The sequence below is a fragment of the Tachyglossus aculeatus genome, chromosome 6, assembly GCF_015852505.1.
Source record: "Tachyglossus aculeatus isolate mTacAcu1 chromosome 6, mTacAcu1.pri, whole genome shotgun sequence".
NCBI lineage: Eukaryota > Metazoa > Chordata > Mammalia > Monotremata > Tachyglossidae > Tachyglossus > Tachyglossus aculeatus.
This window is the reverse complement of record NC_052071.1, coordinates 25375095-25397148: the sequence shown is the minus strand read 5'-3', so window position 1 is coordinate 25397148 and position 22054 is coordinate 25375095. Positions and strand designations below refer to the sequence as shown.

The 22054-nt window shown below is 42.4% G+C and overlaps 1 protein-coding gene across 9 annotated transcripts in view; it reads right to left on the bottom strand.

Annotated features, from left to right (window-relative positions):
• FMR1 (FMRP translational regulator 1) overlaps positions 1 to 22054 on the bottom strand; it is a 63478-nt gene that overhangs the window by 24852 nt on the left and 16572 nt on the right. For all 9 annotated transcript variants that reach the window (XM_038747630.1, XM_038747632.1, XM_038747625.1 and 6 more), the window contains exons 2-5: positions 21134 to 21186; positions 13533 to 13626; positions 9815 to 9886; positions 9396 to 9544 (exon numbers count right to left, since the gene is read on the bottom strand). In XM_038747630.1, coding sequence (XP_038603558.1) covers positions 9396 to 9544; positions 9815 to 9886; positions 13533 to 13626; positions 21134 to 21186 — 368 coding nt within the window. The remainder of the gene's footprint in view (positions 1 to 9395; positions 9545 to 9814; positions 9887 to 13532; positions 13627 to 21133; positions 21187 to 22054) is intronic.

The window sequence follows — 22054 nt, the reverse complement described above, 5'->3', positions numbered from 1 at the left end:
TTAACACCATGGGCCCTATGCAGTACATGGACTGTGTCCAACCTAATTAGCTTGCATCTTCCCCAGCGCTTAGTACAGTGCCTGGCACAAAAGCTTAACAAACACCATTAAAAAAAAAAACAAAGTACTGGCTGCAGTCAAGTCCACCTTGGCCAACTGCTTGTTTGAACTGCTAATGCCCTTTTTCCAGCCTGGCAGGAACAGGTATGTGTGTGAAATCCTGTGTGGGAACACGGAAGTATGAGAGGAATACGTGTATAAACTGGACAATGACCAGTTTCAAAAAAAATCAAATCCACAGGAACTTAGTTTTTCCCTTATATAAAATGCTCCTCTTTCCAACCAATGTTACTGGTTTTTATTGTGCACTTAGACTGTGTAGAAGATAGAGTTATTACATGTCCTTGCCCTTAAGGAGCTTAAAATCTAGCAGGGCAAAGACAGTGGGGGAGAGACTAAAATAGTTTATAGGTAGAAAGGTTTCCAGACTGGCATTTTACTAGTTGGCTTGATTGTTTTATCTGCTATGTGGCTTTAAAGGGCTTCTGTACATCTTGGGTGCTGTGAACAAATGAAAATTTGGGGTCCCACTTCAAGAAGGCACTGAACTGAGCCCAGAGGCTGTTTAGGTGGGACCCAGCCCTCTCACCACTCAACGGCATTTATTCAGTGCTTACTATATGCAGCACACTACATTGAGAGCTTGGGAGAATCCAACAGAATTAGTAGATATGATCCCTGCCCTCAAAGAGTTTACCATATAATCAATCAATCAATCGTACTTATTGAGTGCTTACTGTGTGCAGAGCACTGTACTAAACGCTTGGGAAGTACAAGTTGGCAACATATAGAGACAGTCCCTACTCAGCAGTGGGCTCACAGTCTAAAATCAATCAATCAATTGTATTTATTGAGCGCTTACTGTGTGCAGAGCACTGTCCTAAGCGCTTGGGAAGTACAAGTTGGCAACATATAGAGACAGTCCCTACTCAACAGTGGGCTCACAGTCTAAAATCAATCAATCGATCAATCGTATTTATTGAGTGCTTACTGTATGCAGAGCACTGTACTAAGCGCTTGGGGAGTACAAGTCGGCAACACATAGAGACAGTCCCTACCCAACAGCGGGCTCACAGTCTAGGAGGGGGAGACAGAGAACAAAACCAAACATACTAACAAAATAAAATAAATAGACTAGATATGTATGAGTAAGATAAACAAATAGAGTAATAAATATGTACAAACATATGTACATATATACAGGTGCTGTGGGGAAGGGAAGGAGGAAAGATGGGGGAGATGGAGAGGGGGACGAGAGGGAGAGGAAGGAAGGGGCTCAGTCTGGGAAGGCCTCCTGGAGGAGGTGAGCTCTCAGTAGGGCCTTGAAGGGAGGAAGAGAGCTAGCTTGGCGGATGGGCAGAGGGAGGGCATTCCAGGCCCGGGGGATGACGTGGGCCGGGGGTCGACGGCGGGACAGGCGAGAATGAGGTACGGTGAGGAGATTAGCGGCGGAGGAGCAGAGGTTGCGGGCTGGGCTGTAGAAGGAGAGAAGGGAGGTGAGGTAGGAGGGGGCGAGGTGATGGACAGCCTTGAAGCCCAGGGTGAGGAGTTTCTGCCTGATGCGCAGACTGATTGGTAGCCACTGGAGATTTTTGAGGAGGAGAGTAACATGCCCAGAGCGTTTCTGGACAAAGATAATCCGGGCAGCAGCATGAAGTATGGATTGACGTGGGGAGAGACACGAGGATGGGAGATCAGAGAGAAGGCTGATGCAGTAGTCCAGACGGGATAGGACGAGAGCTTGAACGAGCAGGGTAGCGGTTTGGATGGAGAGGAAAGGGCGGATCTTGGCAATGTTGCGGAGCTGAGACCGGCAGGTTTTGGTGACGGCTTGGATGTGAGGGGTGAACGAGAGAGCGGAGTCGAGGATGACACCAAGGTTGCGGGCTTGTGAGACGGGAAGGATGGTAGTGCCATCAACAGAGATGGGAAAGTCAGGGAGAGGGCAGGGTTTGGGAGGGAAGACAAGGAGTTCAGTCTTGGACATGTTGAGTTTTAGGTGGCGGGCAGACATCCAGATGGAGATGTCCTGAAGGCAGGAGGAGATGCGAGCCTGGAGAGAGGGGGAGAGAGCAGGGGCAGAGATGTAGATCTGGGTGTCATCAGCGTAGAGATGACAGTTGAAGCCATGGGAGCCAATGAGGTCACCAAGGGAGTGAGTGTAGATCGAGAACAGAAGGGGACCAAGCACTGAACCTTGGGGAACCCCCACAGTAAGGGGATGGGAGGGGGAGGAGGAGCCTGCAAAAGAGACTGAGAATGAACGACCAGAGAGATAAGAGGAGAACCAGGAGAGGACGGAGTCTGTGAAGCCAAGGTCGGATACCGTGTTGAGGAGAAGGGGGTGGTCCACAGTGTCGAAGGCAGCTGAGAGGTCGAGGAGCATTAGGATAGAGTAAGAGCCGTTGGATTTGGCAAGCAGGAGGTCATTGGTGACCTTTGAGAGGGCAGTTTCCGTGGAATGTAGGGGACGGAAGCCAGACTGGAGCAGGTCGATTAGAGAGTTGGTGTTGAGGAATTCGAGGCACAGCGTGTAGACAACTCGTTCAAGGAGTTTGGAAAGGAATGGTAGGAGGGAGATGGGGCGATAACTAGAAGGTGAGGTGGGGTCAAGAGAGGGTTTTTTTAGGATGGGAGAGACATGGGCATGTTTGAAGGCAGAGGGGAAGGAACCAGTGGAGAGTGAGCGGTTGAAGATGGAAGTTAAGGAGGGGAGAAGGGACGGAGCGAAAGATTTCATGAGATGAGAGGGAATGGGGTCAGAAGCACAGGTGGCCGGAGTAGCACTTGAGAGGAGGGAGGAGAGTTCCTCTGAGGATACTGCTGGGAAGGATGGGAGAGTAGCAGAGAGTGTTGAGAGCCGGGGGGCTGGAGAAGGGCGGGGGAAGTGACTTTGGGAAGGTCGGACCTGATGGATTTAATTTTGTTAATGAAGTAGGAGGCCAGATCGTTGGGGGTGAGGGAAGGAGGAGGGGGAGGAACCGGGGGCCTGAGAAGGGAGTTGAATGTACGGAAGAGCTGGCGGGGATGATGGGCATGGGTGTCAATAAGGGAGGAGAAATAGTTTTGTCTGGCAGAGAAGGCTGAGTTAAGGCAGGAAAGGATAAACTTGAAGTGAACAGAGCTTGCTTCTGTCACTTCACTAAATATTAGAGAGAGAATCTTTGGAGTTTATCAGGTAAGGGCCTGGAATTTGCTCTGCCAGTTTAGTCTAGGCTGGGAGAGATTGGTCCACCAATTCCATACTGTGTCATGCAAAGGGTGGCAACTAATATGAGAAATACTGATTTCCATGATCTAGTGACTAGGACTTTAGAAACTGCGAGATAATGCCAGTTAAACAAATAGGTGGTTAAATGTATCTGAAAAGCTTCCATTTCCAAATATATTGAAAACTTCCCTGTCAGAATTCTACAATCATGTATTAAGGTATTCCAAGATGGTCATAATTGTTATTATTATTAACTGTATTATTAAAATGCTTTTTACATGCCAAACCCCATACTAAGCACTGGAGGAGATATAACCTAATCATGTTGGACACAGTCCCTATCCAACATGGGGGCTCACTACCTCAACGGGAAGGAGAATAGGTACTGAAACCCCATTTCACAGATTTAGGAACTGAGATGTGGAGAAGTTAAGATACTTGGTCAAGGTCACACTGCAGACAAGCAGCAGAGGTTCTACCTAATAATATAAAGTATAGTAAATTAGGTACAGTAATACTGTATGAGATACTACACATATCATGAGAAGAGATCATCTGAAATGTCAGTAAAATAAATTTAACTTCATTATTTGTTGAGTCTTTAATATATGGAATAAACCAAACCTGCACTTTGAATGCTTTAAAATGTTACCATAATTAGGCTGTGTTTGAGTAAATTAAATATAGGAGGGATATTGAATTTTAGGTATGATTTTGAAGTCTTACACCTTTACTGGTAGGCTGCCCCTTCTGAGGACAGTTGTGTGTGATTGGGGGGGAGGGAGGGGCAGACCGCCCTTTGTTAAAAAAAAATGATATATGAACTTTGACAAGTTTCACTTTTATTTCCCAAGTGTACTAAAACAGCCAATACTGCCACTGTTAATACCCGAGAAAGTTCAGGAAGCCAGCCAAGAATGTGGCGAGAAATGCAGACAGCCAAAAACAGCAGGATTCAGGAAGGGAGTTATCTGGAAAGCAGTGTCTTAATTTTCTCTGGAAGCTACTGCAAGAAGGGTAGATCATGCCCCTCAGGACACAAGTCCCTGCAGAGAGTATCAGGGTTGTGAGACTGACTGGAGAGGGCACCAAATAGGGTGCAAATGTTTAACTAAACCAAAGGAGAACCATCCAGGCAATCTACACTATGGGAAGATATATGTTGCAAATGCCTGGATGCTTATGCTAATTGGGATTTTGAGCCTGACAAAAAGCAGATTGGGTTTAAATATATATATGAGAGAGAGAGACAGTGAGAGAGAGAGAGAGAGAGCGAAAATAGAGAAAGAAAGAGAGTGTGTGTATGTGTATGTACCCAAAACAAGTCCAGGATGCTGTCATGGGGCACGGAGGGGTGTCGCACTTGTATATAAGGCCAGCAGCTCCCTGGAACGTGGGTGTGCGCTGGATGGCAAATAAACCTCACTAGATCTTATAAATGATCCAATCTGAGGCTGAAGGTTGGAAAATAGTAATAAAATTCAACATTAAGCATTAACTCCTGACTCCTGGCTTTAAATCAATCAGCTATCTCCCATTTATCCTCTCCCTTCTTCCACTACCCCATAGTTGCAATAGGGAAATAGCATGCCCTAGTGGATACAGCATGGGTTTGGGAGTCAGAAGGACCTGGGTTCTAATCGCAGCTCTGCCACTTGTCTGCTATGTGACCATGGGCAATTCACTTATCTGTGCCTCAGTTATCCTCATCTGTAAAATGGGGATTAAGAGGCTGAGCTCCATGTGGAACAGGGACTGTGTCCCATCTGGTTAGCTGGTGTTTACCCCCAACAGTTAGTTACAGTGCCTGACATACTAAGCATTTAACACGTACTATTTAAAAACAAAAATTATTCTTCTCAAGCCAACCTACTCAGTATACCTCCTTCTCCTCTGATCCAACACTGACAATTTGCTCAGACCCACCCACCTTTCTAAACTCCCTCCATCTTCAGAGCTTCTCTGAATTAACATTCCCTCCAGGAGACCTCCCCTAATTAACCTGTGATTAGCCCACCCTATATTCCCCTCAACCGTCACTTCAGCATTTCCATGGCACCTAAGCGCCTGACTACGTGCACACCCCCAGAGTACTTAGGTAGGTATCTACAGATCTTATTTCCTCCTATCTTTAATTTATTTTAGGGTCTAGCTTACCCACTAGATAATAAGATCCTTGAGGGCGGGGATCATGACAACTAATTCTACTGTCCTTTCCCAAGTATGAAGTACAGTACTCTGCACATAAGCATTCAAATATTTTTGATTGATTGCTAATAATAGCATTTATCCAGTGTCCACGGGGTGCTTAGGAAATATAAAATGAAACAGTGACCAACTGCCTGTCCACAAGGAGCTCACACTTTAATGGGGAAGATGGACATAAAAGTATTTAGAAATAAAGTCCGTCAAAATAAACTGCATGCACAAGTAAATAAACTTATAGATTGCTACATAAGAAAAAATTGCCAATTGTCACAGCTCCCCCAAATGCCTATTGGCAAACATTTCTTGCTGATTTTTTTCTCCGCCTCCCTCACTTTGTAGATTTTAATTACATACCTTTTAGTCTCCCCCCACCCTCAGATTGAAGAGTTCTAATCTTTTTAGTCCATCCGTTTTCTAAACTTCAACCACCTTTCTAATGATTTGAGTAACTCTCCTCTGTACCTTTCTCAGATCTTACTTCTTTCCAAAGATGTAACGAGAACCACACTGAGTATTCCACATACCATTGTTTCAGAGCATAGTTTTTAATCACCTTTCTGGGTTTCTTTTTTCCATAACCTCAAAAAGCTGAAGATTTCCATAATTTTAAAACTTTGCACTGGCTTCAAAATACTCCTTTCCGACTTAGGCTGCATATTCAGAGAACAAGCCTGCTTTCTAAAGGAAGGTTTTCTTTAGAAACTGTCTTTGGACTGAATCTGAACAGGACAAAACAAACATTAAGCACCAAACTAATGCTAAACGGGACTGCAGTGTGCAGGCATGACATTATTTTTAAAGTCACATAGCACAGGGCCTGCCTCTAAACTGTAAGCTTGCTGTGGGTGGGGAATGGGTCTACCAATTCTATTTTATTGTATTCTCTCAGGTGCTTAGTATAGTACTCTGCACATAGTAATGTATACCCCTGATTGATTAAGTTTACATCAAGTCTGCCTAGTACACAGTATTTCAGATTTTTCTGCTCTCCTTCCTAGCCCGGCCATCATGCTACTGTTTAGGGCAGTTCCAGACCCCAGGCAGGACAGTGGCAAGATAAAGTGTGGAAGATCAAACTCTCAACATGCCAGAACAATAGATGTCAAGCGGGAAGCCAATTCTAGACTGTCCCAGTGGCCTATAGTTCTAGCCCAGCATCGTCTGCACTGAATAGAGATAAAGAATTTTGAGTGCCAGGATGCTTGTGGTCAGCACCACCCTATAGATGGGGAAAAAAAGGACTAGCAAGTTGCAGATGCCACGTTGTCTGAGCTCACCAGGGCAGGGACAACAGAAGGAGCTTGTTCTTTTGACTGTGAGACCTCAATGACCCTCACACCTGAAACATTGGTCTCTTACTGGCTGGCAAATATATAACCCTTGCTCAACCCCATAAATGAAAACTGCCTGCTGAATTTGAATATTAGGGATTAATGCTGGGCCCTGAGACTGTAATCCATTGCAAACACCCACCTCTCTACGTACCTCTAGCTCGTTCTCTAAAATCAAATCCCACTACAGCAAATTAAAGCAAAAAGTTCTAACAGCAATTCTCCCATCACTAACTGGCCAAAGTCCATCACTAAAACTGCTAAAATATGCAGCTTCTGGGACATTTTTTCAGCTAGTCATTAGTATCAGCTCTTTCAAGTCCACCTATAGCCAGATACATACACTAAAAATGGATTTTTCTAGCACATTACTAACGAGAAAGTTCAACTAACCAGTACTGTAACTAACCTTGGGGGATTGATCTGTCCTGGACAATGTCTCCATCAACGGGAGGAGTTTACAATAAAAACAGTATGCCTTAATCCTCCTCCAGTGGAATGGAGATGGATAAAGCTAAACTGAATGCAGTTTCCCGGAGCCTTTAAAATGACTCCACTTAGTCTTAGGAGAACTGTGGGGCACCTGCTGCATAACAAACACTAAGGAGGTTTCCTTTCCAGATTAGGAAATATTCTCCCCTTGAAATTCCAGTAGCCCACCAAATACTTGAACATAAGCACCGCCAGAACTTAGTTAACAGGCATTGGGAAGAACTTTATTTCTATCACATGGCTTCCACTAAGTTTCTATGATCAAAGCAAAGTTAATACAACTCTACAGTGCTCTCGGAGAAGAGGGTTGGGGGTACAGCGGGGAGAGTATAACCCATTAATGATAGACTATTCAAAGGTTGGAAGACTCAGCCTAGAAGCAAAACCTGCTATCAAGCCCCATCCATTGAAGCCTAACTCAAAAAAAAAAAAAAATTCAGGAATTTGGAAATGTTTCTGAGATGGGACGAAAAGGGAGAAGAGGCAGAGGCATTGAGATGCTGATCTCCATGGTGTTATCTCTGACAGATGTTACTCCTGCACTGGTCTTCTGTCTTAGAAGTAGGCTTTTTGTGGGCAGGTGATGCCTTCCATTTAGGTACTTTTTATTATCCCCAACCATCTACTATAACCCTAGACTCATTGGTACATAACCATAGCTGGCAATACATTTTTTTTATATATATCTACATAAGAAGATATATATCCCTGGAAGAAGTGTGGAGGTGAAGAATGAAGGTGTCGTCAAGACAACTAGTTAAGAGAGAGAGTTGGTCCAATGGCTACCGATCAATCTGCGCATCAAGCAGAAACTCCTCACCCTGGGCTTCAAGGCTCTCCATCACCTCGCCCCCTCCTACCTCACCTCCCTTCTCTCCTTCTACTGCCCAGCCCGCACCCTCCGCTCCTCCACCACTAATCTCCTCACTGTACCTCGCTCTCGCCTGTCCTGCCATCGACCCCCGGCCCACGTCATCCCCCGGGCCTGGAATGCCCTCCCTCTGCCCATCCGCCAAGCTAGCTCTCTTCCTCCCTTCAAGGCCCTGCTGAGAGCTCACCTCCTCCAGGAGGCCTTCCCAGACTGAGCCCCTTCTTTCCTCTCCCCCTCGTCCCCCTCTCCATCCCCCCGTCTTACCTCCTTCCCTTCCCCACAGCACCTGTATATATGTATATATGGTTGTACATATTTATTACTCTATTTATTTATTTATTTATTTTACTTGTACATTTCTATCCTACTTATTTTATTTTGTTGGTATGTTTGGTTCAGTTCTCTGTCTCCCCCTTTTAGACTGTGAGCCCACTGTTGGGTAGGGACTGTCTCTATGTGATGCCAATTTGTACTTCCCAAGCGCTTAGTACAGTGCTCTGCACATAGTAAGCGCTCAATAAATACGATTGATTGATTGATTGATAAGTATGACTCATATAGCCTTGCTGGTCACTCTGCCTATAGCCTGCTGCACAGACTGTCTTGCAACAGAACTCACCTCTTGACCTCTCCTAAATCTCCAAAAGCAATCTGTCTCTATCAGCATCAAGCAGCAACTTCTTGCTATCAGTTCCAAGGTTTTCCACCTGTTCCCTCTATCTAATACTTCCCTAACCAGCACTCTTTGCTCCTCCCACAGTCACCTAACTGTACCTCTCGACTCTCCCGCCTCTGACTCTTCACTTTATCTTGTTTTTTTCAGCCTTGAACATCCCCTCTCCATCCAACAGTTCCACCCGATCACACCTCTCCCCAGTTATTTGTTCAGTTGTTTCTTCCTGATGTGTTTATGCTGCTTTCTGAGGAGGAAGTGCCTCTCTTGCTACTGCTGTACTCTTCCACGTGCTCAATGAAGCGCCTTCTTACAGCACCTAGCACTTAATAGTACTTTAAAACAGTTGGCTCAGTAGATTTGGCAGCTTGAAAAGAGTAAAGGATATTGGTATGGGTGCTCAGTACCACTGAGTCATACTGACAGAATTCCCAATCTCTAAAAAAAATCCCCTAAACCAAATGTTTATCTCAAAACACCCCTCAAGGGTCTCATAATCTAATGGACTGTATTTGGGCATTAACGTCTTTAACAGAGCTTTGTACTTACATTTGCCGTAAGTCTTCTGGAACTTCCAGTTTGATCTTATGGAAAGTGTCTTTTGTTGCAGGTTTGTTGGGATTCACAGATCTTAAGCGCTCAATTGTGACAATTTCATTATAAGTGGCATCACAAGCTGCATACTCTATTACATAAAACTGAGAGAAAAAAATGAAAATCACTAGTAGTCACAATTTGGAAATCCAGAGAATCATGGTATGCCTATTCAAAATGAAATACGGTTTTGGAAGAAAATGAGAAAAAAACATACTTGGCCCGAAAGCAATAAAAAACAAAGGAATTGATAGACGTTACTATCTAAAACAACACCCAAATGGGTGTGCCTCTGATCCATTAAAATATTCTGTCCAAATGTATATGAAAAAAGAAATGCAAGAAATATTTTAAAAGTATAAGCATATTCCTACCTCACCCTTTATCATTCTCACTTTAGCCAGCCACCAGCAGCATGGTTCTTTTTCATTTGCTCTGGAATAAACCTACCCAGAAAAATTATGTTATGAATAGATGGAAACATTTCAAGGACATATTAGTTCATAGTTAATGGAACAAAAAACATGCTTAATAGATAACAAATTCTAATGCATCTCTAAGTCAATATGTTATTATTTAAAAAAAATCTACAACAACTATCTTCCTCCTTTTCCATCTGGAATTTAAAAAAAAGGTTACTACAGTTCACCAACTTCGGCACCCCAGAAAAATAAATAATAAAAATAAACACACACCCTATTGGTCATTCAATACATTGGTTTGGCTTTCATTGACCTAAAACCTCACTATTATGAGCTGTAGTTAATGTGGGGTTTCTAGACTGTGAGCCCACTGTTGGGTAGGGACCGTCTCCATATGTTGCCAACTTGTACTTCCCAAGCGCTTAGTACGGTGCTCTGCACAGTAAGCGCTCAATAAATACGACTGAATGAATGAATGTACATCTCAGAATCAGGTTGTGCCTTTGCCCTTTAAACTGTTCCCTACTTGCAAATGAAACACTCTTTTGGAGGCTCATTAACACGCCAAAGTAAACCAGGAAGTTGTGTGGCCCAGGAGTTCCTTAAAAATGGGAGCTGGGGCATTGAGATGCATATCTGATTAGAGTTAACAAATATCAATTAAAATAGAGAGGGAATCATACTCCTTTTCATAAAACTTGGCAATATCTTTTACTCTTTTCAAACTGCCAAGTCTACTGAACCAACTGTTTTAAGTACATAAGTTTAGAGGACAAGTACCTCCTGCTTAAGCATAATCAGGGGTTTTGGGAGACGGTTTTCTTAGGATTTTCTTTGGAAAACAATATCAAGATGATTTCCCTCCTATTCCTAAGACAGACATGGGGAGAGACACCCCCCCACCCCCACCCCGGTTAACATTTGTAAAACAAATGTCTTCTCAATTTTGCATGTCTCCCCTCAAGACTGTGAGCTCCTTGTGGGTAGGAATGCATCTGTTTGTTGTTACACTGTACTCTCCCAAGCGCTTAGTACAGTGCTTTGCACACAGTAAGCACTCAATATCACAGAGAAGCAGTGCGGTTTAGTGGAAAGAGCCCGGGCTTGGGAGTTAGAGGTCATGGGTTCTAATCCCGGCTCCGCCACTTATCATCTGTGTGACTTTGAGCACGTCACTTAACTTCTCTGTGCCTCAGTTACCTCATCTGTAGAATGGGGAATAAGACTCTGAGCCCCATGTGGGACAACCTAATTACCTTGTATCTACCCCAGGGCTTAGAACAGTGCTTGGCCAATAGTAAGCGCTTAACAAATATCATCATCAACATTTCCCTTCCCCACAGCACCTGTATATATGTTTGTACATATTTATTACTCTATTTATTTATTTTATTTGTACATATCTATTCCATTTATTTTATTTTGTTAGTATGTTTGGTTTTGTTCTCTGTCTCCCCCTTTTAGACTGTGAGCCCACTGTTGGGTAGGGACTGTCTCTATATGTTGCCAATTTGTACTTCCCAAGCGCTTAGTACAGTGCTCTGCACATAGTAAGCGCTCAATAAATACGATTGATGATCAACACTAATGATAAGTATGAATGAATGAATGAACATCTCACCAAAACAATGGAGTTTGTGTGGATTCTTTTAAAAATAAAAATCAGTTGTTTCACTGTTTTCTACACAAAACAAACTCCAGAATAATGGTAGTTTGGATAAGAGGATGGAATTGCTAGGGGAGTCTCCCAAACCTGGAGCTCTCAGTGCCTCAGACCCAAATGCCCTTTTAGCAATCTTCCCTTCTTAGAGGTGACAAAGGTCCTGGGAGAGCACAGGAGGCTACTTATTGACTCAGTCATTGCACATTGTGTTACCAACCCAGAAATAAATTCAAATGCCACATATGAACGCTGAAGATCTGCATCTCTTCTTTGGGCAGCCCTGCTAAGTCACTCAAGCGACATGGCAAGGGAGTGTTGCCTGCACTGAATCAACAGTTTGGATCGTCAGAGTTCCTAAAGGTACCGATTCCCATATACTATCAATTGACCAGTACCACCTGATTGTCTGGACTCCCTGCACTGGGGCAATATGCTGCTTAACTGGGTGCTCTCCTAAACTCTCTCCTTCTTTTGTTCCAGTCCACTCCAGGGGTGGCTGGATGGCAGCCCATCTACTCAGGCCCTTTCTATTCTGCACTCTGGAGAGGGAGGAAGAACACTGATTTACTTTGTCAGAGACTGGATAATTTTTTTTGACTGAATTTCTTATGTAAAATCCGTATTTTAAAATATTTGGGACATCATCTCCCCATATCTGATGGCAAAATATGTAATCTAGGGCAAATGATGTCTATTAAAAATGTCACAAAGGGAAAAACGTGCGGTGGCCGGGGCTTTGCAATTATAAAATGAGGGAAATAAAAAGCGGATTTAGAATGCCCCCAGTCGAAAGAGTCTGATAACTACTTGATCAGCCCATACAGTTGTGGGGCACAGGAGTACAGTGATATTAAATGGAGAAAATTAGGCAAAGCAGAAATTTCTGTATTAATTTCACAGGCTCAAAAGTGAACAAAGAATGATTATTATTATTATTATGAAAACTGTCGAATTTCTGTGTATGCCACAGGGTGGGTGGGGTGGGGGTACTAGGACGAAGGGTGCTAGAAAATCACTTGGAACTAGGGAGGGATTTACAAAGTCATTTTTCTTGACCAGCAGGGCTTGGCAACCACACTACATCTGGTTGTGACACAGAAGCGGCGTGACTTAATGGATAGAGCAAGGGCCCGGGGGTCAGAAAGACCTTGGTTCTAATCCTGGTTCCGCCACAAGTCTGTTGTGTGAACTTGGGCAAGTCGCTTCTCTGTACCTCAGTTACCTCATCTGTAAAGTGGGGATTAGGAGACTGTGAGCCATACTTGAGTCAGGGACTGTGGACGACCTGACTTGATGGGACCCACCCCAGAGCTTCGTACAGTGTCTGGAACACAGTAAGCGCTTTACAAATACCGTAATTATTACAAAAAGCAGCACGGCGTAGTGGAAACAGCATGGGCCTGGGACTCAGAAAGTTATGGCTTCTATTCCCAGCTCCACCCCTTGTCTGCTGTGTAACCTTGGGCAAGTTACTTCACTTCTCTGGGCCTCAGTACCCTCATCTGTAAAATGGGGATTGAGAGTGTGAGCCCCACATGGGACAGGGCTGTGTCCAACCCGATTTGCTTGTATCTACCCCAGTGCTTAGTACAGTGACTGGAATACCTTCCTCTAGACTGTAAGCCTGTTGTGGGCGGGGACTGACTCTCTTTATTGCTGAACTACACTTTCCAAGTGCTTAGTACAGTGCTCTGCACACAGTAAGCACTCAATAAATACAACTGATTGAATGAATCTACCTAACTGTAAGCCTATGAGAAAATAACCCACAGTGTAGCCATTCATGAACACTGCCTGCCTATATCGAGAGGTACAGCTATATTTTTGGGGGGAAAACAAACAAAAAACCTAATAGCGATATTCTTTCAAGTAATTGGAGTGTTCTGTTCTTATACTTTTCCCTAAAGTCAAATATATTACAAACAATAAGAACACATCTCAAATATCTCCCATTCTTGCCTTGGTTAATAGGTGCTAAAAAAAATCCAATGGCATTAGTATACTTACCTCAACTTCGTCACTTTCATTTATATCTTTATTATAACCTGCGGGAGGTGGGAATCTCACATCATGGAATGGAATTTGTCTCTCAGGCTGCCAGCTGCAAAAAAACCAAAAACAACGAAAATCAACCCATTCAGTGGGTTTTCCTTTTCTATTCAAACAAAAAGGAAGTCATAAATGCAGCACTATTTAGCAAATAAGCAGATTTCTTGTTAATCATGATCTTCAGCATTTCTAGTATAAATGGAAACATGTTTTTACAATGATTTTTTTTATGCTATGAGGCACAATGGCAGTAAGAAACACTTCATTAAAATCTTCATGCAGCTCAGGGGCCTTTTAGTTCCATTAAAAATAATTTCTCCTAACCACAATAAATCAACAAATTACATAAACTTTAAAATACTTTAGCCATAAATTCAATGCCTGAGAGTTCTAAACTAAGGCCAGACAAATTCGGAATAAAAAGTTGTTAGTTTATAGCAGTAAAATAATGTTAGCAGTAGCAGGGAAAAAACTTTTGACCTGCAGTGGAATTAAATTCCATTCCAACAGCAACTGGTGCTAAATGCCCTATTGACCAAGCAAAATGGGGCATTCAGCACATTAGCAACTTACAATTCACTTTTTCCCCCTTTAATTTTTAGGTCCCGCGAGGTCAAGCCTTGATATGGATGCCTAGCTGCTGCTCAGTGCGACGTCCCAGCCTGCACTGTGCTGGTGAGGTCACATCAACCACAGAAATCCGATGGAGTCAGCCTACAGGGGGTGGTTAAGTAAGTGGCATTTCTTTTCTTTTCTTTCTTTTTTTTTTTTGCAATATTGCAGGGCTTTGCTGAGTTTATTATTTATTATTCTTTTTATCTTAAATGATAGAAAATGTTAAAAAAAACCTAACTTGGCAAGAACAATATGGGTCTTAAGTGAAGTGGCTGTCACTTCAACAGCAAATTTCAACAGCCACATTACAATGTTATTTTCTTTTAGGTTTCCTCAGTAAGGAGCCCACTGACAATAGTTTAGTGATGCTAAAGCAAAGCTTAGGCTTCTGAAAATAGAAGGAGCAGTATAACCGTTCTGATGACTTGACACCTGTCTACATGTTTTGTTTTGTTGTCTGTTTCCCCCCTTCTAGACTGTGAGCCCATTGCTGGGTAGGGACTGTCTCCCTATGTTGCCAACTTGTACTTCCCAAGCGCCTAGTACAGTGCTCTGCATACAGTAAGCGCTCAATAAATACGACAATGAATAAATGAATGAATAACCACAGAGGATAGAACTTGGCACAGGCCCAATTCAAGCCTGCACGGAGCAGGTATCGGAATCGAGGTACCACACGGATGAAACCCCACTAAGAATAAAACATGCCTGCAAATATTTAGAGGAAACAGTCCCTATTGACGGTTGCCAGGGACTGGAGCTGTATGTGTGCAGTGTGATATAACAGTATCTTAGGCAGAAAGTAGCAGGTAAATACAGATTTCATTTGGATTATCAGTGGGAGATAACCAGATCAAAAGAAGTCATAGGAATCTGCACACACCCACCCACCCTCTCTGCTGCTTGGTCAGCAGCGAACCCACAAGCAGGAAATGAATTGGAGCCCACCTGAGTTAAAACTTTGGTTAGGCTCTCTACCAACCCTTGTAAAGCATTTAATAATACGTTGTTTTAGCAGCAAGTTGCATATTTTGAAGGTAGAAATCTACCACGGAGGTGAGCAGTGAAATTGCAACATGTCATATTTTGCTGGTTCCCCAGAATGGAGATATAATTCTTCTAACTAACTGTCCAAAGGGCAGAAAATTAAATCCCCTGAAAGGATGAGAGACATGCCAGGAAGGAGATTTTGCCGAAGGAGAAAGTATAACAGAAGGATAAAATACAGTCCTTCTGATCAGAATTCAGCAAATCTTTCAAATTATTTTTATTAGCTTAAAAAAATTTTTCATTTTGCTTTTCTATATAAAAACTAAAGCCTGAGAGATACCAACAAATCCTGTGCAGAACACGGCATGAGACCCCAGATAATTTATTAGTAAGGAAAACAGAAAAAAAAATGAAATTAAGCTATTAAAATGATGACTGTAACAAAATTTAATAATCAGTCAGTGGTATTTATGGAGGGCTTACTGTTTGCAGAGCGTTTTACTAGGCACCTGGGAAAGTACAATACAATAGAGTTGATAGGTAGATGTGTTCCCTGCCCATAACGAGCTTACTGGGAGAGATAGACATTAAGGTATATTACAGGTAGGGGAAGTAGTAGAGTACGTTATTTATGTAAGGTGATTTAACAGTTGTTGGGGTTCAAAAACAAAAAGAAGTGTAGTTTGACAACCCATAATAATAATAATAAAAAAAGGTGACCACTACAAATTGTTATACAGAACACTGTAGAAAAATGGTTCCCAAATATGGGTCCCTTGTTTTATCTGAAACGCCTCTCTTGGGTCTATCATTATTAGAATTAACATTATTATAGAATTTGATAAGGCCTTACTTTGTGTCAAGCACTGTTCCAAATAGATGCTACTTGATCATTTAACAGATGAGGTAACTGATGCACAGAAGCTGAGTGACTTGCCCAAGGTCTCACAGCAGACAAATGGTGAAACTGGGATTACAGCTCACGTATTTTTGTATTCTCTCTCTCTCTCTCTCTCCCTCCCTCCCAACAATTATTCTCTCTCTCCTTCAAAGCCTTATTCAAGGCACATCTCCTAAAAGAGGCCTTCCCCCTACATTCTTCTTTGGTCTTCTTCCTATCCCTTCTGTGTCTTGCTCCGACTTGCTGCCTTTATTCACCAACCAAACTCCCTACCCCACAGCACCTTTGTACACTTCTGTAACTTATTATTTATATTATGAACATCATTAATTCATATATAATTACAATTATGTTAATAATATAATTATATTAATGTATGTCTCCCCCTCTAAACTGTAAGCTCATTGTAACAGATACAGGGAATGTATCTTGTTTATTATTATATTGTGCTCTCCCAAGAGCTTAGTACAGGGCTCTGGAAACAGTGAGAACTCAATAAATACACCTGACTGACTGATTGGCAGAGCCAGGATTAGAAGCCATGTCCTTCTTACTCTCAGGACCATGCTGTATCCACTAGGCTATGCTAATTCTCTCAGTTCTGGAATCCTTTCTATTCTCAATCAACACTTACTCGCTTGTGCTCATTTGCTCTCACAGCTTCAAACAACTCTGTCTGCAGATGACGCCCAAATCTACTTCACTAGCCCCGACCTTTCTCCTCCGCACTACTGCATCTGTTTGTTTCCAGGCTATCTTTACACAGATGAGAAGCAGTGTGGTCTAGTGGAAAGAGCATAGGCCTGGGAATCAGAGGACCTGCCTTCTAATCCCAGCTCCGACACTTATATGCTTGGGGCAAGTCACAACTTCCAGGTGCCTCGGTTCTCTCCTCTGCAAAACAGGGATTTAATACCTGTTCTTCGTCCTGCTGTGAGCCCTATGTGGGAGCTCATTATCTTGTATCTATCCCACTGCTTTGTACATAGTAAGTGCTTAGAACATAACACATACCACAATTATTATGTCCCATTAGCAGCTCAAATTCAGTATAAGTGAACTTCTCTGATTTCCTGCTAAACCCTCTCCTCTACCTAAACTTTCCAGAATTGTTGCCAATATCACCATCCTCCCCATCTTCTCAAAGCTGCAACCATGGCACTGTCCTTAACTACTCCCTCTTTTCATTCATTCATTCGGATTTATCGAGCATTTACTGTAAGCAAAGCACTGTATTAAGCGCTTGGGAGAGCACATTAACAACAAACAGAAACAAAGGAGAAAGGAGAAACAAATAAATGACAAAGGCAGGCCTCCCATCCAAAAATATACACAGGATTTTAGAGGTGATGAAAAGTCAGTACATAAAGTGGTAGTCTGAAAGACAGAATCAGTCATAAAATGATCTAAGATCTAACCCGATTATACTGAAATCTTGAGACTGTGTATTCTCTCCCAACACTTAGTACAGTGCTCTGCACACTTCATGCTTAATACTATTCATTCATTCAATAGTAGTTATTGAGCGCTTACTGTGTGCAGAGCACTGAACTAAGTGCTTGGAAAGTACAATTCAGCAATAGAGACAGACAATCCCTGGCCACACCAGGTTTACAGTCTAGAAGAGGGGAAACAGGCATCAAAACAAGTCAACGGGCATTAATATAAACAAACAGAATTACAGATATGTACATATGCACAAGTGCTGTGGGGCAGGGAGAGGTCGGTAAAGGGAGCAATTCGGGGCGATGGGGAGAGGAGGGAGCTGAGGAAAAGGGGAGCTTAGTCTGGGAAGGCCTCTTGGAGGAGGTGAGCCTTCAGTAGGGCTTTGAAGGGGAGAAATGTGATTGCTTGGCAGATTTGAGGAGGGAGGGCATTCCAGGCCAGGGGTCGACTGCGGGACAGGTGAGAATGAAGCACAGTGAGAAGGTCAGCACCAGAGGAGCTGAGTGTGCGGGCTGGGATGAAGAAGGAGAGAAGGGAGGTGAGGTAGGAGGGGGCATGGTGATGGAGAGCTTTGAACCCCAAAGTGAGGAGCTTTTGTTTGGTATGGAGGCTGACAGGAAACCACTGGAGATTTTTGAGGAAGGGGGCGGGGGGGAAATGCCTAGAACATTTTTGTAGAAAGATAATCCAGGCAGCAGAGTGAAACAGGGACTGACGTGGGGGAGAGACAGGAGTTTGGGAGGTCAGAGAGGGTGCTGATGCAGTAATCCAGTGGGGATAGGATGAGTGACTGCGCTAAAGTGGTAGCGGTTTGAATGGAGAGGAGAGGGCAGATCATGGCGATGTTGTGAAGGTGAGACCGGCAGGCTCTGGTGACGGACTGGATGTGTGGAGTGAATGAGAGAGCGGAGTCACCAAGGCTGCAGGCTTGTGAGATGGGAAGGACGGCAGTGCTGCCCAGTGATGGGAAAATCAGGGAGAGAACAGGGTTTGGGAGGGAAGATAAGGAACTCTGTCTTGGACAAGTTGAGTTTTAGGTGGCGGGAGGACATCTACGTAGACATCCCTGGAGGGAGGGAGAGAGAACAGGGGAGGAGATATAGATCTGTCTAGAGATGATGGTTGAAGCCATGGGAGCGAATGAGTTCACCAATGGAGTGAGTGTAGAAGGGATAATAATACTATTACTGTTACTACTGACAGTCAGAGAAATGTATTAGAATATGACTACAACTACTGAAGAGTGAAAGTAGAAAAATGACAGAAGTGGTTTGCTTCTACTGATAAATGAGGTTTCAGAACAGTTTCTTTTCCAAATGAAAGGCTGCCGTACCTAAGGGATCTTAATGTGCTTTTGAATAGCAAAAGAATGTCCAAAGAGATAACCTTAAACAGGATAAAATTTAATCTCAACTTTAAAGTTCGTAATTACAACTTCAAGGTTGATTCCATTAGTACAATGGCAACAGGCCACTACTCCCTTTAGAATTACTCTTATAAATCCACTTGATTTCAGAAAAATAAGGAGACCTATAAGGATCATCAGCATAAACCTGCCTTCTCCTGATGTACTAGTACTAGAAGCGCTTAGTACAGTGCTCTGCGCACAGTAAGCGCTCAATAAATACGACTGATGATGATGATGAAATGTACTAGCAATGAATGATTTAAGAGTGATCAAACCCAAAGTGAAGTAATCATAATCTGGATCATCCAGGTCCATGGATGATAAGAGTTCCAAGGATCCAAGTACTCGCATCAATAAATCGGGCAACCTCAGAACTTCCCCTTGCCTATGCCTTCTCCGTAAGGCAGCAGGACTACGAAGGTAAGCCATCAAGAAAGCCGGTGGCCTCTCCCTGTTCCCCTGCCATCCAAACAGTCGATTAAAAGAAGTGTGCTATGAGGTGCCTGGATGGTCAAACCAGGAATATTCCACATTAGAAAACTGGAATCAGTTTCACACACATTTTATGAAGGCAGCTGATTCACTTAGTGTCCTTGCAGCTGCCCACAAAGTTACACGGAGGAGAAGTCTGCAGAGTGGATGATTCCCTGGAATTCTTGTGGTGCTGCTTCCATTTGTTTCTGGTCCGGGAGCTGTGGAGGACCCTAGGGATCTAATCCATCCATCAACCACTGGTATTTATTGAGCATTCACTGTGTGCAAAGCACTGTCCTAAGCACTTGGAAGAGTGCAATTCCTGTGTGACAGTTGCCTGAGTCACATCTGTGAGCACACGGAAAACTTGCATAGCTAAAAGCCCTCCCTTGGCACTGCTTTCCTCTTCTTCCTGACCCCAACAGAAATAGTACTTCAGAGTACCCCAAGATCTATAGTGTCGGGGGCCGACATGGTCCTACTGTAAGTTCTTTTCCAGCCACTTACATGGTAAGGAGAAAGGGCTAACTAAAATACAAGGTTTCAGGTCGCCACTTCCAATATGCATAAACTTCTCCTAATGACTTAATATGCGAACATATTTTTATTAAAAAATACTCCCAAGTATTTCTATCCAAGCACTCGATGAAAAGAAGCAGAACCTAAATGATTTAAATTATGTCAACACTGGTTCAAAGGATTTTTTTTTTGGGGGGGGGGGGGGGGGGGGGGCAGAAAATTGCTCCCTGAAGTGAAATATTCAAATGTGCCTAGGTCTTTTGTCATCAGGAAAAATTAAACATTTTGCAATTTAAAAAAAAAATTTAAAATGATCATTTCAAAGGTCCTAGGATTCTTATTGGAACTTGAAACTATATGGGGATTTGGTTGCAATTACAAAAACTAATACAGAAATACTACAGAACTGCAATTCTTCTATTTCAAAAAAACTATTACGCCAGTTGTCCACGGTGTGACTTTGGACAGGTCAGTTAACTTCTTTGTGCCTCAGTTCCCTCATCTGCAAAATGGAGATTTAATCCCTATTCTCTCCTTCTTAGCCTGTGAGTCCCATGTGGGGCTTAACTATCTGGTATCTACCCCAGCACTTAGTACAGTGCTTGGCACAAAGCAAGCGCTTAACAAATCCACAATTATTACAGAGCCTTTGGGAATTGGAAATACCAAGTTCTACAGTGCAGGAATTTTGGTTTTTCAAAATTCCACACTAAGGAAAAACTCCTATCCCAAGCCATGTGCTTGCACATCAACTGTCTTACCAACCCCATGGCTTGCTATATCCAAACGGACTTGTGTTGCCAGAACATCGCTTCGTTCCCTAACAACGTTTTACCAAATCTCAATGGCAAAACCGAGTGTAACAACTTCATTACTCAGCATTTCTTTTGCTCTACAGTAAACAGATAAAACTGACTTTTCCTTATTTTAATACAGACATTCAGAAATTTTCTATGGCACAGATAACATAATATTGTTTACTGATATTTAACTACAACTTGCAACGCTGGAAAATGTTAATAGTGCCTTTTCTTCATTACGGTTATGAAAAACTTAAACTGCGCTTAAATAGGAATTTAAGCATCTTTAAATACTAACCTCATTTAAAATTCTCTAGTTTTAAAATAATCAGCAAAAGTGTTAATTAGTCTTTGAGTTTTAAATTACTAACGTGATGGTAAACCATAGGATTTCCAATATGCTTACTTGTTTTCAAATGCAACAGTTATTGAATCTTCGTGCACGTCCTTTACAAATGCCTGTAAAAGAAAAAAATATATTTACTCATCCATACTTTCTACTGTAAGAGTTCATTACATACACTACATTTAAAGGACTGGAAATGTGTCTGTTTATTGCTGTACTGTACTCTCCCAAGTGCTTAGAACAGTGCTCTGCGCACAGTAAGCACTCAATAACCATGACTGAATGAATCAAAGGCTTTTAAAATTTAGCACTTAAAACACTTGAATTTTTTAATGACCTGGGTCACTCAAATTTGACAATTTAGGAGCCTGGAAATATTGGAAGTTGGAAGACCTGTTCCAAATTCATAATTTTATAATAATCATCTTTGGTGGTCCAATGAAAAAACAGTAAACAAGTGCATAGATTCAGAAGCTTGCACATTAAAATGCACTAAAACTTTGACTTTACACACACTTTCTTAAAATCTTTAACCAACCCCTACCAAATACAAGTCTTGTTATTATAGATTTCCTGAAAAATTAGACATCTCTTTGAAGCAACTATAATAAACACAAAAGCATTAGAACCTAATTTCTCAATCTCATAGCCCGTGGGATAAAATCCTTATGTCTGATAAAATATAAGGCTCTAGGAGCACACAGCAGAGAGACTGAGTCAACAAAAAGTATGTCACATTACTTCTACCAATATGCTAGCACATATTATTACCCACAGTCATCTCAAAATAGCAACTTTTACATTTTATTTATTGTTTTTCAAGTTCTCAAAAGAATCTGATGTGACAATCTGCATTCCCTCCAGAGGTTCACTCCACTATGATTCTTCCAACAATCAGTTGATCTTTAAAGTGACTGAAGAGGGTTTTTTTTTACATTTTTTCAAATAATTATGGGAGACAGTAAAATCAGATGTCTAATT